This window comes from Rhincodon typus, chromosome 20, assembly GCF_021869965.1.
Source record: "Rhincodon typus isolate 14 chromosome 20, sRhiTyp1.1, whole genome shotgun sequence".
NCBI classification, from domain to species: domain Eukaryota; kingdom Metazoa; phylum Chordata; class Chondrichthyes; order Orectolobiformes; family Rhincodontidae; genus Rhincodon; species Rhincodon typus.
In genome coordinates, this window is record NC_063351.1 from 49,015,612 (window position 1) to 49,035,335 (window position 19,724).

Consider the following 19,724-nt stretch of genomic DNA (forward strand, 5'->3'; position numbering starts at 1 on the left):
TCCACCAAACTCCCACCTCCTAATTCCCCCTCCCCACTTCCTAAACCCCTCCCAACCTCCCATAGCCCCTCCCCATCTCCTAACCCCCTCCCCACCTCCCAATCCCCCTCCCCCTCTCCTACTCCTGCTTCCCACCTCCCAATCACCCTCCCCACCTCCTCTTCCCTTCCCCAACTCCTCCCCCTCCCCGTCACCTCCTCCTACTCTCCTTCCCCACCTCTGGCTCCCCTCTCCCCATCTCCCACGCCCTTCCCCATCTCCCCTCCTGGGTTCCCCCTCCCCAGCCCCTGCTCCGCCTCCTGCTCACCTTCTGTTTCTACTCCCCACCCCACCCCGCACGGGCTGAGTGGAAGCAGCAGGGTCCCTCTGTCTGTCTCTATCCCTACCCACCCCCCCCACCCCTCCAAATGCCAGCCCCTGCTCTCCCATTGGCGCGCTGTTCCTGAAAGCCGGGAACGTGAGCGGTGTGAGTGAGTGAGAGTGAGTGAGAGTGAGTGAGGAAGGAGCAGTGTGTTCACACTCAAGAGAGCGACACACACACACACACACAGACAGAGACAGAGGGAGCGTGTCCCTCAGTGTCTCACACAATTACCCGGCCAGGAGCTGCTCCGCTAACTGGCTCCCCGGCTCTTGCTGCCTCCGGACGAAGATGAGGACCAGTTTTACCCCGTCCCGGGGCTGCTCGGGGCCGCCCTGGATATTACCCTGGAGCCTGGTTGCGGCTCTGGGTTGCAGCTTCGCCCCGGCCCTGGATTTGTCTCCGGCCCCAGGAGCAGGGAGAGCAGGAGGTGACTCCCGGCCGCTGAAGCTGACCAGCACTACGTTCGCACTCAGCGGGGACTCGGCTCACAACCAGGCGATGGTCCATTGGTCTGGCCAGAACAGCAGTGTAAGTACATGCTGCTTTCCCCCTTCTCTCTCTCTCTCTCTCAGGCCAGGCCAGCGTCCAGGAGCACAAGCTTCACATTTCCCACAAGTTTGGGTCGCGCACAGTGTGTGTATGACTTTGCAGCGCTTAGTGAGGGAGGCTTAGTGAAGGATAGGGCGTTCATCTCAGGGTGTTCCTGCAGTCAACTAATGGGAATATATCCGAGAAATGTGGGTAAATTGTGAAATGTTTGGGATGAGAGGGTGCCTGCGGCTGGAGTCTAAGATGACTGTGTGTGGGTTTGTTGTAACCATACAGTTATGTCCCCAAACTCGATCCTGGAAATGTGATAACGCCGGCTGTAGGTTATAGTGTGCGTTCCGCTAGCAATTAACTCGTCCAGAAGCACCTTTTTCTGTGTGTGTGAGAGAGAGAGTCTGTCACTCTGGGTTCAAAAAGCCCTCGTTTCTCCCCGTGTGGTCAATGCGGGAACCCTGTCCGAGAGAAACAGTGACGGGATGTGATAGATAAGGTGCCAAGTTATTGAGTTGTTCATCACTGCTGGAGGTTTCTCTTAATTCAGCGCGGCACCCTCTCCATCCGGGGAGGGGGAGGGAGTTGGTCGGAATGTTTGTTTGGAAACAGACGCTTTCATGTTACCCCATTAGCTGTGACCAGGACCCTCTCTCTCTCTCACACGCACACGCAGGGGGCTGGAGTTGCGGATGTTAAACACGGTTTGAGGTTTTTATCTCCAGTATATTCCACGCGGTGCCGCAGTGCCCAGATATCCAAACTGGAACGAATATTCCAGTCTCCACCTGCCAGCAAAGCCCCCTCCCCAAGCCCCGCTCCCCTTCTGAAGGACGCTGAGAGAATGCTTTTTTAAGGGCCCCCCTCCACAGTTTCTAAATATTATAGGAAATTGAAATAGCTACACCATAGGGCCGTCTTGTCCTGACACTGAATTCTTCTCCATCTCCTTGCTCTGGCCCCTAGGCTCTGTGTTTCTCCCTTTTTAGAAGATAATCTGAGTCCTTTTTTTTGAAAAAAAGGTCCTCAATTGGCCCTGTATATGATGAGATACTCGGTATTCCCCAGGCCGACTGCATAGAGCGGATTCTCCGCTGGAGCTTTTACTATTTGTTCTAAGTTTGTGCTGGACCCGTCAGCTAAACGGAACAGTTTCTCCCCAGCTACTCTGCCCCGATCATTTGTGATGTTGATCACCCTCGATCAAACCTGTTCTATAACTACAGCCCCAACTCGTGCACTCAAAGGAACTGAACTTCCTCAGGCTTGGGGTCACCCATCCTGTCTGTGAAGTCTCCGCATCTTTCACAGGGTGTACTGTCCTCAATTGGACACACCACTCCCACCTGAAGCTGTGTTTTGTATAAGTTGGACATAATCTCCTTGCTGGTGTACCCTGTTCCTCTATGAACACAGCCCATGGTCATGCAGACTTCACTAACCATGTTCCCAGGTCAGTGAGGGTAGCAGGACAGGTCATATACAGCTACACCCAGCCCCTTCTCCTCCTGCACACACTTTACAATTGTACTGTGTTTTCCCCAACAGAATGAATCATGTCACACTTCCCTGCATTAAGTGCCAGGTGTCTTTCCCACCAATCTCTCTCCATCCTTTCTTTGAAGTTGTACACTCTCCTGTTGGGTCACAGTGCTCCGAGTTTCACCTTGCCTGCTGTGAAGTTGCGCCCTGTGCGCCAACTTTAGACTCTGTGATAACTGGCCTGGAAAAGAGCAGGGATCGCGAGTCCCACCGGTGGGGCCAGCTCCGTTACCGCTCGCCAGTGAGCAGTTCACTGCCGCTTGGCTCCTTGACCCTGGGCCAACCTCGTTAATAATGTCGCCATTGTCCTTTCCCAGGCCATCAGCTTCAGCTCTGCGGCGGTTTGTTGCGGGGAGCTGTGTCAATAGTCCGTCCCATTATTTACTCCAGGGTAACCCCTCTGTGTGCTGAAGGCGAGTTGTATAAGGTCATTCAACTCTTTCCTAATCCATTGGAAAGACGTGTCACTGTTATTTATATCTTGGATTGAGAGCCAAGCTTGTTTACACGGGTTTTTAATCTTGTTTTGTTTGTTTAAGTCGGATACTTACTTCTTTTCCCCTGTTCCGGATATTTGGGCAGCGGGTGAGGGATTAAGGGGAACTTTATGCTCTTCTTCCGGCCTCCCCAGTTTCCTACTCCTCCGTCCCCCACCCCCCCCCGCCACACCCTCTGGATCGGTGCCAATTCTCTAAGGGTTAATTTCTCCTAGCTAGGCGCAGTACATCAATACTGCACAAATTTCCAAAATAGGGCCAGGGGTTATTGGAATTGAAGAGGCAGGTTGAGACGGGGACAAAAGCCAAGCGGATGAATGTACAGACACTGGCCGCAATTCTCAGCTGAAGAAGCGGAATTCAGAGAGCAATGTATACCCGGCGGCGATCCCAGAACAGAATTGTGAGTGTTTTCCATTCACTCGTGTGCAGCCCGGGACTGACCCGATATAAAGGATGCCTTGGAGCTTCTCATTGTACTTGAGCAAGACTCAGAAGCTCTGAGAACCTTGTGGGTTCCAGGTCTCACTCACTGAAAATGACATTCCAGAACTCTTTGTGAACTAGACCTGTCATCGGTCTGTATAACCGCTTTCTAACCCATTTCCTGGCAGCCTGGCACGGGCTTCTCTAATCGGTTCAAAACTTTTAATTTAAAATATCAGCAAATCAATTTCGTGTCCACTCCAATGGTTTTTGAAAGAACAAGCGTCGAGAGGGGGAGGAGGAGTTTAAGGAGATTCCCAGTAGCGGTTCCTGTGTTTGGGCTGACGGAAAGGGATAGCCTTGTGTTCCTGTTTAGCAGACGAGATGGGATGTGGGCTTATGACAGGGCAAAAACACACAAACACACATAACCTGTTATTCTCTCTTCTCACTGAATTGTTGAAAATATGAAATGAAAACACACGAGATATCATTCCCTATTCTATCTATTCACTCTCTCACAGAGCAGTGCTCTAAGTTGCTGAGAACAGGTGGTTTAACTGAAGGCAGTGTCTCTAACATTGCCACATTCCAACTCTAACATTGCCACCTTTTCCCCGCTGCAGCGTGAAATTCCAGCGGCGAGGCTGGGCGCTGTCTGTGTGAGATGGTCGGGCGAGGGTCTGTATCCCTGAGGAGGGCACGGCGTGATTTTAATCCAGCCACTTCTCACCCCCAGACAAGCTCTACCAGAGAGAGCGCTGCAGCTCAAGCTGTTTGCTACCGAGCGTTTCCTTCAAGTTTTTTTTTAAATTTGTGTTTTTAACGGGCGCGTGTGTGTGGAGGGTGGGATCTTCAGTAGACAAATTTATCACTTTCTGTAAAAGAACATTAAGCCACGCATCTCGCCCACCTCCCCTCCACCCCACCAACACACACACAGGAACGCAGAGTTTTGCCGAATTTGTCAGTTTTTATTTCCACGTTATCGTTTTTATTGCATTTTCTCCCCCTGAAGCTGTATAGTTCAACTGAAATGAAAATACAAGGATCCCGTGAATACATTTTTAAAACGCTGCTGCGTAGGATGCGAATTAAGTCACCCGGTGTACATGCCGGCAAATTACCACAACTGGTCACCAGTAAATTGATGCAGACCAGTAGAAATGACCAGAAGGAAAAAAAAAGTAAAACTTATGACTGATGCTTGAAAACTTCCAAATGGCAGTCCCGTTGAGCAGTGCATTTGTTTTATTCTTGCTGTTTTATGACCCTCAGCATCTTCCCAACAGCTTCTCTGAAGAGAGAAAGGGTGTGATACCAGTTGTCTCCTGAAAACTGTAGAAACTTAAATAATTAAGGCAATCACTTTTTAAAAAAAGATGAAAAGGTATAATTTGTAGGAAGTGGCTGGCCCAGTGTTTGTTACGAATTGCTAATTGCCCTGAGTGAAAAGGCGGTGAATAACATTCTTGACCCACTCCAGCTCCATGTGATGTAAGCGCCAGGCACGCTTTTTACACGTAAAAGGTGGTGAAGGTTTGGAACTGTTTTCCACAAATGGCAGTGGATCCGGGATCAGTTGTGTATGTCAAATCTGAGAAAGGTGATGTTGTGTTAAGCAAGTCTATTAAGGGATATGGCCAACAGATGGGTATTTGGAGTTAGGCGGCTCGATCAGCTGTGGTCTCATTGAACAGCAGAATAGGCTTGAGGGGCCGAATGGCCTACTCTTGTTCCTATGGAATGGCCCTATCATTCTAAGTCAGGATGGTGTTGTCCCTGGGGGAGGAAAGCCTGCAGATGCTGGTTTTTCTCCTATGCATTTGCTGCCCTTATCCTTCTAGGTGTTAGAGGTGGTTGGATTCAGAAGGTGCTATCAGAGGGGGCATGGTGAATTTCTGCATTGCATGGCGATGGTGGGGGAGGGAGCAAAAGTACAAGGTGATGGGTGGGTGCCAGTCCACTGGGCTGGCCTGTCTTGATCTTCTCGAACCAGTCCTTGGAGATGTAGACATATCCAAGGAGGGCAGCTTCAGGACTTTGATTCACTTCTTCTACTGTTTCTATCAATCTCTTACTGGGAAACTTTACTGACAACCTCCCCTCCCAAATCAGCTGCACAGTTAATTATCATGGTTCCACTCTTATTAAAATTAATGCAAGTATTATTTCCAACCTCTGAAAACAGAAACTCAGAGAGAAATGAAGTTAACAACATTTCAGGTTAATGATATTTTCATCAGAAGACTCATCAACAACTTGTACACAATGCAAGTTGATTAATGTTCTTCTTTGTGAATGCAACAATAATTTGAATGTTTTATAATATTTTGTTGTTCATGCAGAAATACATGAACTGTTGTAATGTTTCACTTGTGCCGTTAGGTAAGACTAGTGTTTATTTAAATCAACCTCTAACATCTGACATGAACTGAGCACCATTGTAATATATTCCAGGTATCCATAAGAATGGAGCCTAGTTTTATTGCTCTGTTTCAGAGCTGCTGCTGTAAGATCTTAGAGTAACAAGAAGAAACTGTTGTTACTTAAAGGGGGAACCTGTGTGCCTGTACTCATCTCATGCAACGATAAACAAGATTTGATTTTCCTTGATTTAACAACTTGGGTTGATCAATAACCTCCAATCCCTGATGTGCAAATACTCTGTAATAACTGCCTATCTCATCCATTAATGCTAAGGCTTGTCGTATGTTTTCAGAGTAAGTAATGATATTATGTCATTGAAACAGTAGTCGAAGCATCAGTTGAGGAATTTGTCAGGAGACAAGTGTAGATAAATGCAATTCACCTAATTACTATATTGTCAATTGTAGTCAAGCATGAACATTCTTTTGCTACGCTATCTGCTGAGGCAAACTGCACACTACAAGGAACGAGAAGTAATTTGTCAAAGAAAGCCAGTTCATACTGTTGGAAAGGCCATCGTTGGTTTGGTTAAAATTTCACTGTTTTATTTTCATTGGGGAAGGAAACCTTTTCACTGGTTCAGTTAGTAAAAGACAAGATTCTATTTCCATTGCAATGTCAATATACATTTGCTGCAATGAACAAAGAGCAATCCCCAGTTAGATAAAAGTGCTCTCTCCTTTACATTCACTTGTTGATTTCTGGCTCTTAGTTCATTCTGTACAATCTTGCTCTACGTATTGGAATTATATGTTATCTCTGCATACAACGTATTTTGATTCCTTATTTTGTGTTAATTAAGATTTTTTTTAGGAACAGCTGAATCTGACAACTTGGGCTTGTAGAGTAATTAAATCCACCAAGACTAAAGATAAATGCAGCAGAAGCTGGAAATCTAAGATACAAACAAAATGCTTGAAACATTCAACTGGTCAGGCAGCATCAATGGGGAGAAAAGTTAGCATTCTCAGGTCAATTGTTCTGATGAAAGGTCATCGAACTGAAGGGCTAACAGTGTTCCTTTCTCCAAAAAGTGCTGGAAAACCTCAGTCAGGCAGCATTTTATTGTTGCCTTGTTTCATCAATGGGTAGAGCAAAATAGTTTGGGAATGGATTCAATAGTAGACAGAGTGACCTATCACTTTTTCTGCAGAGAAAATAGTCAAACATTCCTTCTGTTGTCAAATAGATTAAGGTATCAATTTTGTTGAGTTCTGGGAATCACTTGTTAGACCCTATCGCTGAATGAGGCATCACCAGGAAGATAGAGATGAGAAGAGGAGATGTTTGCGAATTTCTCTATATACCAGAGGGTATTGTGATACTTCTCCTTTTAGACATGTTCGTTATGATCTTAAGCCAAAATTGGATAGCTAATTAACTGATGTTACTGGAGATGCAAACCATGTAGTGTTAGTAGTATCCTGCCTTCAGGTGTCTGAGCTAGAAATTGTTTCAATGTTGGATTTGAGCCAACAATTCTCACTCGACATGTTTTACATGAGCAGTGATCACATCCAAATCAATCTACCTTTTTTTTCTTGAGACAGAAGGCCCAGTAGACCATCAACTTTCCCCTTTTATTATTTTATAAATTGACTGTTCCTTGAGCCAGTTTTGTTTTATCTTTATTGGGCTTGGTGATGCTGACAAGGTCAGAGTTTGTTGGCTATCCCGAACACCCATTAAAGGTGGCGATTAGTTATTTTTCTTTCACTGCTGTAGTCCATCTGGTAAAGGACGCCCACGGTGCTGTTTCTGAGAGAGTTCCATGGTTTTGATCTAGAGACAGAGAAGGAGTGGTTCCAAGTCAGGATGGAGTGTGGATCGGAGAGGAACTTACAGATGGTGGTGTTTCCACAAGTCTATTGCCGTTATCCTTAGGTTGGAGAGTTTGTGGTTTGGAATTTGTTATCGAAGAAGGCTTGACAGTTTATTGGGATGCATCTTGTAGATGCTATACACAGTTCCCACTGTGAGTTGGTTGTGGATGTGGTGCTGATCAAATGGATTGCTTTGTCCTGTATGGTATTAAGCTTCTTGTATTGGAGTTGTACTAATTTAGACAACTGGAGAGTATTCCATCACCTCCTGGCTTGCGCCTTGCAGATGATAGACAGAGTTTGCACAGTCGTGAGATGAGTTGCTTACCACAAAATACTCAGCCTCCGGCCAGCTCTTATTGCCACAGTATTTATATGCTAGATCCAGTTATGGTGGGGTTCGGTATTCCATTGAATGACGAAGGAAATGGTTAGATTCTCTTAGTGGCCGGCCATTGTCTGATGCTTGTGTGACCTGAATACGACCTGCCACGTAACACCCCAACTCTCAATGTTGTCCAGGTCTTGCTGCATATGGAAGCAAGCAGTATCTGTATCTGGGGAGTCATGAATGGTGCGAACATTGTGCATTTAGCAGTAAGCATCCCCTCTTCTGGAGGGATGGTACTGAAGCAGCAGAAGATTGCTATGACTAGGATACTATTCTGAGGAGCAGCTGCAGCAGTCCTACATCTGAGATGATCGGTGAGGTTGTAGACTTGCTCACTAGACAAGACGGCCAGACACACTAATCACCCTACCATACATTAGAGACATATCAGAGATGACCACAAGACTATTCAGACCCCTAGGTACCAGGGTAGCCCACAAACCAACGACCACCCTACAACAGCTACTGACGAACGTAAAGGATCCCATACTCACAACCAATAAAACTAATGTAATATACAAAATACGATGCAAGGACTGTGAGAAACATTTCATAGGACAAACTGGAAGAAAACTGACAATAAGGACACACAAACACAAACTAGCCACCAAGAGACACGACCAATTCTCACTGGTTTCAATACACACGGACAAAGAAAGACATGAATTCGACTGGGACAACACATCCGTAATGGCACAAGCCAAACAGAAACATGCCAGGGAATTCCTGGAGGCCTGGCATTCCAACCAGAACTCCATCAACAAACACATTGAACGGAACCTGATATACAAACCACTGAAAAACAGAACTGGAAGTGATGCCAACCACCCCAGCAGACCGAGGCATATAAATAACAAATGGGACAGAACACTAACGCTTCACTAGAGACACACTGATGATGTTACCTAGCAGGGTGACAAAATGTCTGCAATCAAAGACACTGGCTCAGCGAGCAACTCTACAACCTCATCCACAACCCGAGCTACAAATCTTCTCAACAACCTTTGAGGTGATTGGTCTCCAATACCCCACCTTCTTTCATGAAGGGGAAATCTCTCCACTGGCTGGAGTAATACCAAGTGCCCACTGATGTTGGTTTTACTGTGGCTCCTTGATGCCACACTCAGCCAGATGCTAGCTGAATGTAAAGACTGCCTTTCACACTGATCGCACAATAATTGGCCAGGCTATCTTTGTTGAGGTTTTGTTTTTGTATGCAAGGTATACCTGGGCAATGCTTTGCACTTGTTAGGTAGATGCAAGTGTTGTCCTGTACTGGAACAGCATGGCTAAGGGGGCATTTGCTTCTAGAGCACACATCTTCAGTACTGCAGTGGTGATGTTGTCTGAGCCCACACCCTTATGTTGCATCTAATGCTGGCAGCTGTTTTTTTTAAATCAAGTGGAGTAAATGAAATTGGCTGAAGACTGGCATCTGTGAAGCTGGGTACCTCAGCAGGAGGCTTTAATGTTGTTGTTTAGGGACATTATACTTTGTCTCCTGTAATGGTGAAAGCATCAATATTACATATCTGCAGTTATCAATTGATATGGTCAGCTGGACCATGTGGAATGATGCCTGTCCCACTCATGCCAACTTCAGCCAGTAATATCCTTGCAATTCCTCTCCATTGGAAGACTGGCTGCATATTGCAATGATAAATGTTGGAATACAACAAAGTTAGGGATGAAAAAGGCTTTGCATTTATCTTGCACCTTTCTTGGTGTCCAGATATTTGAAGTCCTCACTGAAATATATCATTTGAGAAGTGTGATGCCCAATTTGCCCAGAATCAGCAATGAAGTGAATGACTGGATAGTTGGTTATGGATGAAGGATAATTATTGACCATGATGGTGGGACAACCTACTTTAACTTTGTTCAATTTGGTGCCATGGGATCTTTTACACCTACTTGAGAAGATGGACAGTAAATTAACTTAATATCTCATAAGAAGACATGCCCTCTGGCAGTGCAACATTTCCTCAGCACTGCACTGCAAGAGAACTTAGATAGCGTGCTCAACACTCTGGAATACATCTCAAGCCTACAATGTCCAGTCTCTGTGAGAATGTCCCACCGCAGGGCCATAGGTGATCCTTAAAATCAATGTAGAGTCTGTAGCATAAGGCTGGAAAACCACAGCTGGTCAGACAGCATCCGAGGAGCAGGAAAGTCAACATTTCGGGCCGAAACCCTTCATCAGGACTGGGGAGGGGAGCCCAGAAGTAAATAAAGGGAGGGGTTGGGGTTGGGGGGGGTGTGGTGGGTTAGGGTAGAAGAGATGGTGATAGGTGGATGCAGGTAGGGGGTTATTGTGATTGGTCCATGGGAGGGGTGGAGCAGATAGGTGAGTGAGAAGATGGACAGGTTAGGTCAATGTCTTCTCGCAAGAGCTGGATAGAAAGTGAAAGGCAGCCAAATTGCAGACAGGAAACACCGTTATTCTTTCAGCTGTAGGATAATGCACAGTCCAGGACCTGTCAAAAAGTAGGGCAATAAATAGAATAAAACTGAAGTGAAGTGAGAGTATTGCATTTTATGCCTTGGAGATGTATAAAGATGACATTCCATTTCTACGTTTGAACAGGCGCTTTATTTACAGTGCTTTTAAAATACCTGCAGTCAGAGGCTTCCAGCTGTTTGCTTTCAGTTTTGTTTATATTTTTCAGTAGATTTGACCAGCAGCACACAGAAAATGGAAACATTAATAGATACAATAATCAAACACTGAACAATTGAATATTCCAAGGACGTATTAAACACAGTGAAATTGTCGATAAATTTAACAAATACGTGCAAATTACCGAATCTATGAGTGCAGTACTTTCATATGCACCATAATCAATATTTAGTACAAATCTTATTGTTCTAGGCATCTCAATTGTCCTCCGAACAATGTTTATTTTTCTTTGCCGTGTTGGAAAGTGCCTGTAAGAAATAGAAAGCTGTGGTTTGGTAGCTCAATATGTGTTACTAGAAGAGACTGTAATTTGATCTTTTTTCTTCCCCACCCCTCTAATTTTGCCTTGCAGTTCTGCAAAGAACATTGTTTCTGTTAAGTTGAAACTTACGCAAAGAATGGGGGGGCGCAAATGCTTGTTGTAGGAGTTGAGAATGCTGTATTCTGTCGGCAACACAGCCACTGTACTGTTTCAGCATGGGAGATGTGGGGCGAGAAAAGTGGCTGCCAAATCTTGGTCGAATTCTTTTCAATGTAAATACTTGCTTAATTCCCTCAGAAGGTGTGCATGGACACAAGTATTTATTATATTTGATCGCTAGCTTGCTTTGGATTCATCTGCATTTTGCTTGCTGTTCTGTGTAGTGTATATTTCTTACAGTTACTAAGATGAATGAAGTGGATCATATTTTAAAGGGAGTTAGAGCTGTTTAACTCTTTGCATGCTTTATGTAGGTCGCTTAGTGCATTGTAGCTATCTGGAGACTTTCTGTACAACAGTCTACAGCACCTTTCACTGCTTCTATGCATTTCAGGGCTACGATTGACTAGGTTTCTTAGGCACAGTATAAATTATGCTAAAGTAAGATTCAGTGGCTTAAGGGGTTACTGTGCCTCTCTTGATCTTGAAAAATGTCCACATTACAGAGGAGGAGGTGCTGACATCTTAAAACGCATAAAGGTGGATAAATCCTCAGGACCTGATCAGATGTACCCTAGAACTCTGTGGGGAGTGAGCGAAGAGATTGCTGGGCCCCTTGCTGAGATATTTGTATCATCAATAGCTACAGGTGAGGTGCCTGAAGACTGGACAGTGGCTAATGTGGTGCCACTATTTAAGAAAGGTGGTAAGGAAAAGCCAGGGAACTATAGACCAGTGAGCCTGACATTGGTGGTGGGCAATTTGTTGAATGGAATTGTAAGGGACCGGATTTGCATGTATTTGGAAAGGCAAGGACTGATTAGGGATAGTCAACATGGCTTTGTGTGTGGGAAATCATGACTCACTAACTCGATTGAATTTTTTGAGAAGTAACAAAGAGGATTGATGAGGGCAGAGTGGCATACGTGATCTATATAGACTTCAGTAAGGTGTTTCACAGGGTTTCTCCTGGTAGACTGTTAGATCACATGGAGTACAGGGACAACTAGCTATTTGGATGCAGAAGTGGCTTGAAGGTAAAAGACAGAGGGTGGTGATGGAAGGTTGCTTTTCAGACTGGAAGCCTGTGACCAGCAGTGTGCCACAAGGATCGGTGCTGGGTCCACTGCTTTTTGACATTTATATAAATGATTTGGATATGAACATAAGAGGTATGGTTAGTAAGTTTGCAGATGACACCAAAATTGGAGATGTAGTGGACAATGAAAAAGATTATCTCAGAGTACTACAGGATCTTGATCAGTTGGGCCAATGGGCCAAGGAGTGGCAGATGGAGTTTAATTTAGATAAATGTGAGGTGCTGCATTTTGGAAAGGCAAATCAGGGCAGGACTTATACACTTAATGGTTAGGTCCTTGGGAATGTTGGAGTGCAGGTTCAAGTGGAGTCCCAGATAGATAGGATAGTGAAGAAGGTATTTGCCTTTATTGGTCAGTGCATTGACTATAGGAGTTGGGAGGTCACGTTGCATCTTTACAGGACATTGGTTTGACCACTTTTGGCGTATTGCTTGCAAGTCTGGTCTCGGTCCTGTAGGAAGGATGATGTGAAACTAGAAAGGGTTTAGAAAAGATTTAGAAGGATGTTGCCAGGGTTAGAGGGTTTGAGCTGTAGGGAGAAGCTGAATAGGCTGGGGCTATTTTCCCTGGAGCGTCGGAGGCTGAGGGTGACCTTGTAGAAGTTTATAAAATCATGAGGGGCATGGATAGGGTAATTGGACAAGGTCTTTTCCATGGGGTGGGGGGAGTCCAAAACTAGAGGGCATAGGTTTAAGGTGAGAGGGGAAAGATTTAAAAGGGACCTAAGGGACAACATTTTTCATGCAGAGGGTGGAATGAGCTGCCAGAGAAAGTGGCAGATGCTGGTACAATTACAATATTTTAAAGGCATCTGGATGGGTATATGAATAGGAAAAATTTAGAGGGATATGGGCCAAAAGCTGGCAAATGGGACTGGAATTGTATAAGATACCTGGTCAGCATGGACAAGTTGGACCGAAGGGTCTGTTTTCATATTGTATATCTCTATGACTCTACTGCCTGTGATCCTCCATTCAAGTTTGCTCTTTCTTCCAGCTGTTTTTAATAAGTCTTTTTGCACCCATGGTTAAAATAAGGGACTTGCTATAAGTGCAGTGCTGGAGGTGAGCAGCATCGATATATGTAAGGGAAGATTGGATGTGTACACGAGGGAGGAAATTATGAGTAAGTTAAGAGTGGAGGCTTCTGTGGAACATAGACTGAATGGACCAGGCAGCTTGTTTCCATACTAGTGAAAGGAATTGACACAAAGTTTGTTCCAGCTCTTAAGCAGCAACAAATTTATTATTTTTGATTTGCTGGGGGCTGTAATGGGTAATTACAAATCTGATAAACAACAAAATATGACAAAGGCAAGGGATGGCATACTACTAATAGTACATATCTATATCTTATAGTATCGACATATCTTGGGCAAAAGCTAAGTACATGAGTAAACAGACAAAGTCTCCCATATTTCATGTGCTTACCCATAATTCCATGTTGTTTCTCTTCCTCAAACCAAAATATTGTGAAAGAGATGTTGCAAACACAGAAGTATAGCAGGTCTGGCAACATCTGTGGAGAGAGAAACGGAGTTACCATTTTGAGTCTGATATGAATTCTTCAGAACTGGCAGATTTCTGCAGCCCTTTATGTTATGTAACCCTTGAAAGATCTATTCTGTTTCCTCCTGATGTGAGGTGATCCAGTGAGTAGCTGAAGGATAATCTGATTTGGATGTTGGTCTTGTAGACTTTGATCTTGGCAGAGGTGACTAAAGAGGAGGCTACAACAAACCTCATTGCTTTAAGGTCAGAAGTCACATGACATCAGGTTATAGTTCAAAAGGTTTATTTGAAATCACAAAGGGCAGCGCTCCAAAACCTTGTGTTTTCAAATAAACCTGTTGGACTATAACCTGGTGTAGTGTGACTTCTGACCTTGTCCATCCCAGTCCCACACCGGCACCTCCACATCATGGCTTTAGATTAGGGAATGGATTTGGCCAACCTATGCTTATTAATATCCTGTGACCTTGCTGAAAGTAAGCACGTGTTAACATAGCGACAATACAACGTATCAAATTTGGATCATCCAAACTCCAGTTTTGGTGAAGTTGACAATCATTCCCATTGTTGAAACAAGAAATCCAACAGAAAGAATCTTGCGATGAGCTGAAGTTTCAGTCTGGGGACTCTGGATTAGCTAAACCTGTATATTCTCATCATACGACATTCCTGTGTCCCAACCCCAAAGTCAAGCTCCAGCCAATGGATCAAGGAGTGATTGGGTCTCTGCAAACACATTACTGGTGGCAGCTGGTTGATCAGATGACTGAGACTATACTGATGATGAAGAGGCAGAGAGATGGTGTTAGAAGCCATAATCTGCCACATTGGGGTAAAATGGCTATGGCTGAATGAGCAAAATGCCAAGAATGATGAGAAGCAGAATGAGTACAGTCAACCCGATCTCACTGACTTGCAGGAGGTTAGCAAGGAAATTCCAACAGAGACAACCGTAGAAGTTGATTCCAAGGTGGGTTACATTGTACAATGCACAACAGAACTACCAGATGAGGTGATGATACTATGTGATGAGCCTGAGGACCCTGAGGTGCCCATTAACTGCCTGCCTGCTAACCTGGCTACTCCCTCAGAGCAAGCTGCAAAGGCTATAAAAATGCTCTGGTACTTACAATAAGAAAACTGATGACATGGCAGACAGAATTGCACTCTGTGCAAGATGATATGCTATGTAGGAAAAGAAGTGCTGAGATTTTCTGAGGCTACCTACCAACATCTTCCAAGGCCTATATAAGGTCAGAGCATTGTAAAGTGTAAATAAAATAAAGATATTTTTTCATATATTTATTGGGTCACTGTTTCCACATTGTTTTGACATAAAGGATGTTTGTGGGCACATTGTGTTAAATCCTTACCCCTTCTTACCTTTCTCAAAGTTTAGAATGAACTTGTAGGCAGGTCCCTACAATTTGACTTGTGATTTTACATGAGGGATGGGAGTCGATGATATGGTCTCTTGAGCCTGCTCCAGCACTCAGCACAATGTTGGCCAATCTTGGGCGTCAACTACATTCTCCTCCTTGTTCTTCATATCCCTTGGCATGGTTCCTCAATTCATTATGATTCTGGATAGGATTCGCCCAAATAATTATACTCCTAGATGAGGAGGCATTAACTGGCTCTCATTCTGAATTCAACCTCTCTCTCGGTTTGTTGCACTGAGGTTAATTGGAAAAGGATCCCTACTCTTCTGGATACATTTTTACCAATCCAAATGAACTTGTGCTTTAAAAACAGCCAAAATAACCAGGGTTTCTTGAGTTAAGGATTTTATTAGCTACTAAACAAGAAAATCATGAGAGGCATAGATAAGGTGAAGAGCAAAGGCTGTTTCCCTAGAGTAGGGGAGTTCAAAACTAGAGGGCATATTTTCAAAGTGAGAGGAGAAGGATTTAAAAGGGATTTGAGGGGCAACTTTTTCACATAGAAGGTGGTTTGTATGTGGAATGAACTGCCAGAAGAAGTGGTAGATACAGGTACAGTTACAACATTTAAAAGACATTTGGATATGGATAGGAAAGGTTTCGAGGGATATAGGCCAAATGCAGGCAAGTGGGACTAGTTTAGTTTGGAAACTTGATAGGCATGGACCAGTTGTACTGAAGGGTCTGTTTCCATGCTGTATGATTCTATGACTCAATGACTCTATAAAATGTGACACACACAATTCACATTTCTAATGTATGCATGAGTTAGAAGACTCATTAAAAGATTTACAAATCAGTTGTTCAGTTCTACGAAGACTTGTCAGTGGAACATCACAGACATTAATTTGGATAGTACTGTTAATGCTGATTTTGATAGTGAGACAGTTGCTTTCAAAATTTTGTCCTATTTCTTTCTTTATGGTGACTTCACTGTCTAGTCTGGCATCTGCCACTCCATGTGAGAGAGGTGTCAGTCTTTACCTGCAGTGCAGAGGTATGTAATGGTTGTCCTCAAGCTGCAACCTTCATGGGACATTAATACATGCTAGTACATCAGCCCATACAAACAGAGGCCAGAGTTTGCCATTTATAATAACTTTTTTGGTATATTCCTGGAAAGGTAACATACTAACATTTCTGTATATTTTGGGACATAATTCACAGCAATTCTGCTGAGGAGGTGGTCAGTTTTCTGGTGGTCAATTTCTGCTTAACTTTCTTCTGAGGCGGATGGTCAGTCTTTTATTACCACTGTAGCTAAAGGGGATTACAGTCCAATTTGTTTTGACAAGCCACTGCCCCTTTGAGGAGTTGCTTTTTCAAGTTGCCTTGATACTTTCAGATGTTCACTGAATTCACATCACAGTTTTTGGCTGTACATCCTTTTTAAATGCATGTTACAGTTATAAATTCAATACATTCTTGAGTACTTGGATGTTCTGATCCATCAGTGTGACACGTGACAGACCAGAAATGTATCAATTCAGTCTAAATATACACAGTGATGGAGCAACCACACCTCTCTGAGGTAGAGAATTCCAATACTTCATAAACCTGACTGAAGATATTTCTCCTCAATGATCATCCCTTCATCCTGAGGTTGTGCACTCCTCCCATTCTAGATTCTCTTGCCAAGGAAAACGACCTCTATAGGTTCTACAATGGCCAGTCCCAATGAGGTCACCTCTCATTCTTCTTAACTCCAAGCAGGGCTATGAGACACTCTATCTTACAACGGCTAGCTTCTGCTCAATATCATGGTTCAGATTTCAGAAGTGCCTACTCAGATGAGGTCTTGGAGGTTGATTAATGCCGTTACTGAAGCAGAAAATTAACTGTGTTGTATTGGAAAGGACAGGCCAAATCTGCTCTGAAGAGTGAAAAGTCATATATTACACAAAATTCTTGTGTCCTCCATATTTACGGGTGGATTATAAAAGTGTATGAGAATTGTTCTTGTCTTTTGTCTCAGTCTAAAAGCAGTACTTAGAGTGTTCTTGAGGTGCAGTGGTAATGCCCTTACCTCTGAACTAGGCGGCCTGGGTTCCCCATCTGTTCCAGAGGTGTGTCACAACATCCCTCAACAAGTAGATTAGAAAGTATCTAAAGACAGCACTAAGTCCTCTCCACATCCATTCTCCTCCCCAGATCCATTGCTTCCTGCAGCAGTTGTTGCCTTATTTATTACTGCTTCCTTGTTTAATTGGGCCCCACATCTCCTTCCTTCCAGCTGACCATGGATGGAATTCCATGGCTTGTGTTTCACCAGACTGAAGAAATTTGGAATAGGAGTAAGTTAAAAGAGGTAAATTAAAACTAGACAGGGAGGGAATTTACAGATCAAAGGTTGTAAATGCAAAACCTCACACATTCACAGTAACTGGGCTGTGGGCTAGTTGTTTCCACTGTACGCTTCTCTACCCAGCAAGGGTGTGGAAATCGGTCATGTACTGCTTACTGTCCCTTTACAGAGAAAATCCTTGCATTTATATAAATATCCAGTGATTTTCTTCCATTCTGGCCTATTTTATGTTCTCAGAACCTTCCAAAGTACTTTATAGCCAATGAAGATTGTCAGAAATGAGACAGTTAATATGTGCCCAGTAAGATCCCTCAAACAATAATGTGAGCATGACCAAATAATCTGTTTTTGTTGGTTGAGAGTTAAACATTGGCCAGAACTCCTGGGTGGTGGGAGGCCCCTGTGCATCTCTCACCTGAGAAAGCAAATGGGACCTCTGTGTGTCATCTGATATCTGTGCCTCCAACAGCATAGCACACCCTCAGTACTGCAGCAGGGAGTTTGTGCTTGAAATGAGAAAGTAAATCCCAAAATGCAAATCATTTAACACCCAGTGGAGAAATCAGCCAGGCCTAAAACTAAAAACCCTCTATTCTCTCCCCAGAGGTTGAATAAGCTCTACATTAGGGGGTAGATGATGGTCTAGTGGTATTATCACTAGTCTATTAATCTAAAGACCCAGCTGATGTTCTGGGGACCTGGGTTCAAATCCCTCCATGGCAGATGGTGGAATTTGAATTCAATACTAATCTGAAAATAACAGTTTAATTGCTAATTGTCACAAAAACCCACTTGGTTCACTAATGTCCTTTAGGGGTTTGAAATCTGCCATCCTTCCTGGTCTGGCCTACATGTGACTCCAGATCCAACAGCAATGTGGTTGACTCTTAACAATTTGGGATTGGCAATAAATGATGGCCTAGCTAGTGATGCGCACATCCCATGAATGAATTATAAAAGAAAATGTTCCCAGCTTTCTCTGATTCTGTAACACACAGTTCATATTGGGTCTTGTGGTTGGCTTTAGATCATGTTCCCTTCTGGATGGGAGAAGTTTGCGAGCTATGATGAAATATGTCATTGGTTTGAATAAATAGGCAGAGTCTTTGTGATGCTAGTGAGGATAAAATATTTTGGTTTATGGGGTGGGGCCACTTCATATTTTTTTGCCTGAAGCACAAAGATTAATGTTAATCAGGACTACAATATCGATGACATCTACATTCTATCATAACTGAATCTGACACTGACTGCAGCAGTTCAGTATAAATGGGAGCAAGTTCCATTGCCCTCTTTTTGATTTGCTAGGGTTCTAAAGATTCTTTGCAGGACTCAGTAACTGGGAACCACATCGGTTTCATCTTAGAAAGATCAACTTTCAAGTGCGCAGAAGGAGCATTCAAACATAGGTCTGGGTAAAATTCCAAGCACACACACTTTATTATTCTTGTCTTACATGTTATTGATAATGACTGCAGAGTAATACATGCAAATTGCTGATTGCTCGGGAGCACAAAGTGAACTCTGTTCTTTGACTTGTCCTATTTCCATCCCCCCCCACATGCACACAGTCCAAAATCTCATTGCGTACAGAAGACAGATTTCCTCTGCAACTCTCCTGTGGGTTTTTTCACCTCAGGCGAAAGCTCTGGAGTCACATACACATTTAACATCCATGCCTTTCGCTTTAGAGATACAGCACCATTAAAATCATAATAGTTTTGAAATATCATGATTGTCACAGTGGGATCGCTTATTTACCAGATGACTTCTTCAGCAGATTCTCCGCACTGCTATTGTAATATTGTTCACTGCATTTAGCACTTGCTTGGCATGAGGTGCATTTTAAGACATTTTCTTTTGTGAATTTCTTGTGCTCATCAGTGTGACGGATAATAGTTCTGGGAACTGGAATATGTTTTCTATTGTCAATATCCAGTACTGGCTCACAAGCAAAATACAGTGTGACCTGAAGAAGAAGAAAAATTCTTTTGCTATATAGCATACTTTGAAATCCAAGAATCCTTTTTATGGCATTTAAACAAGCCAATTAAAGGAATTGCATGACTGATTAGAGACAAGAAAGGAAATCTTTTGGTGGAGGCAAAGTCTGACATAAATTTTGAGAATACTTTGCATGTGTCTATGCAAAAGAACAGGATTATATTAGTGCTAACGAGGTGTAAAGCTGGATGAACACAGCAGGCCAAGCAGCATCAGAGGAGCAGGAAGGCCGACGTTTCGGGTCT

General features: G+C 43.7%; 1 protein-coding gene across 1 annotated transcript in view; it reads left to right on the forward strand.

Moving 5' to 3' along the window:
* The first annotated feature begins 492 nt into the window (after positions 1 to 492).
* Positions 493 to 19,724, forward strand: part of LOC109933504 (VPS10 domain-containing receptor SorCS1-like) — a 998,692-nt gene continuing 979,460 nt past the window's right edge. Inside the window, exon 1 of the mRNA XM_048609233.1 lies at positions 493 to 892. Within this exon, the coding sequence (XP_048465190.1) occupies positions 653 to 892 (240 nt within the window). The 5' untranslated portion in view covers positions 493 to 652. The remainder of the gene's footprint in view (positions 893 to 19,724) is intronic.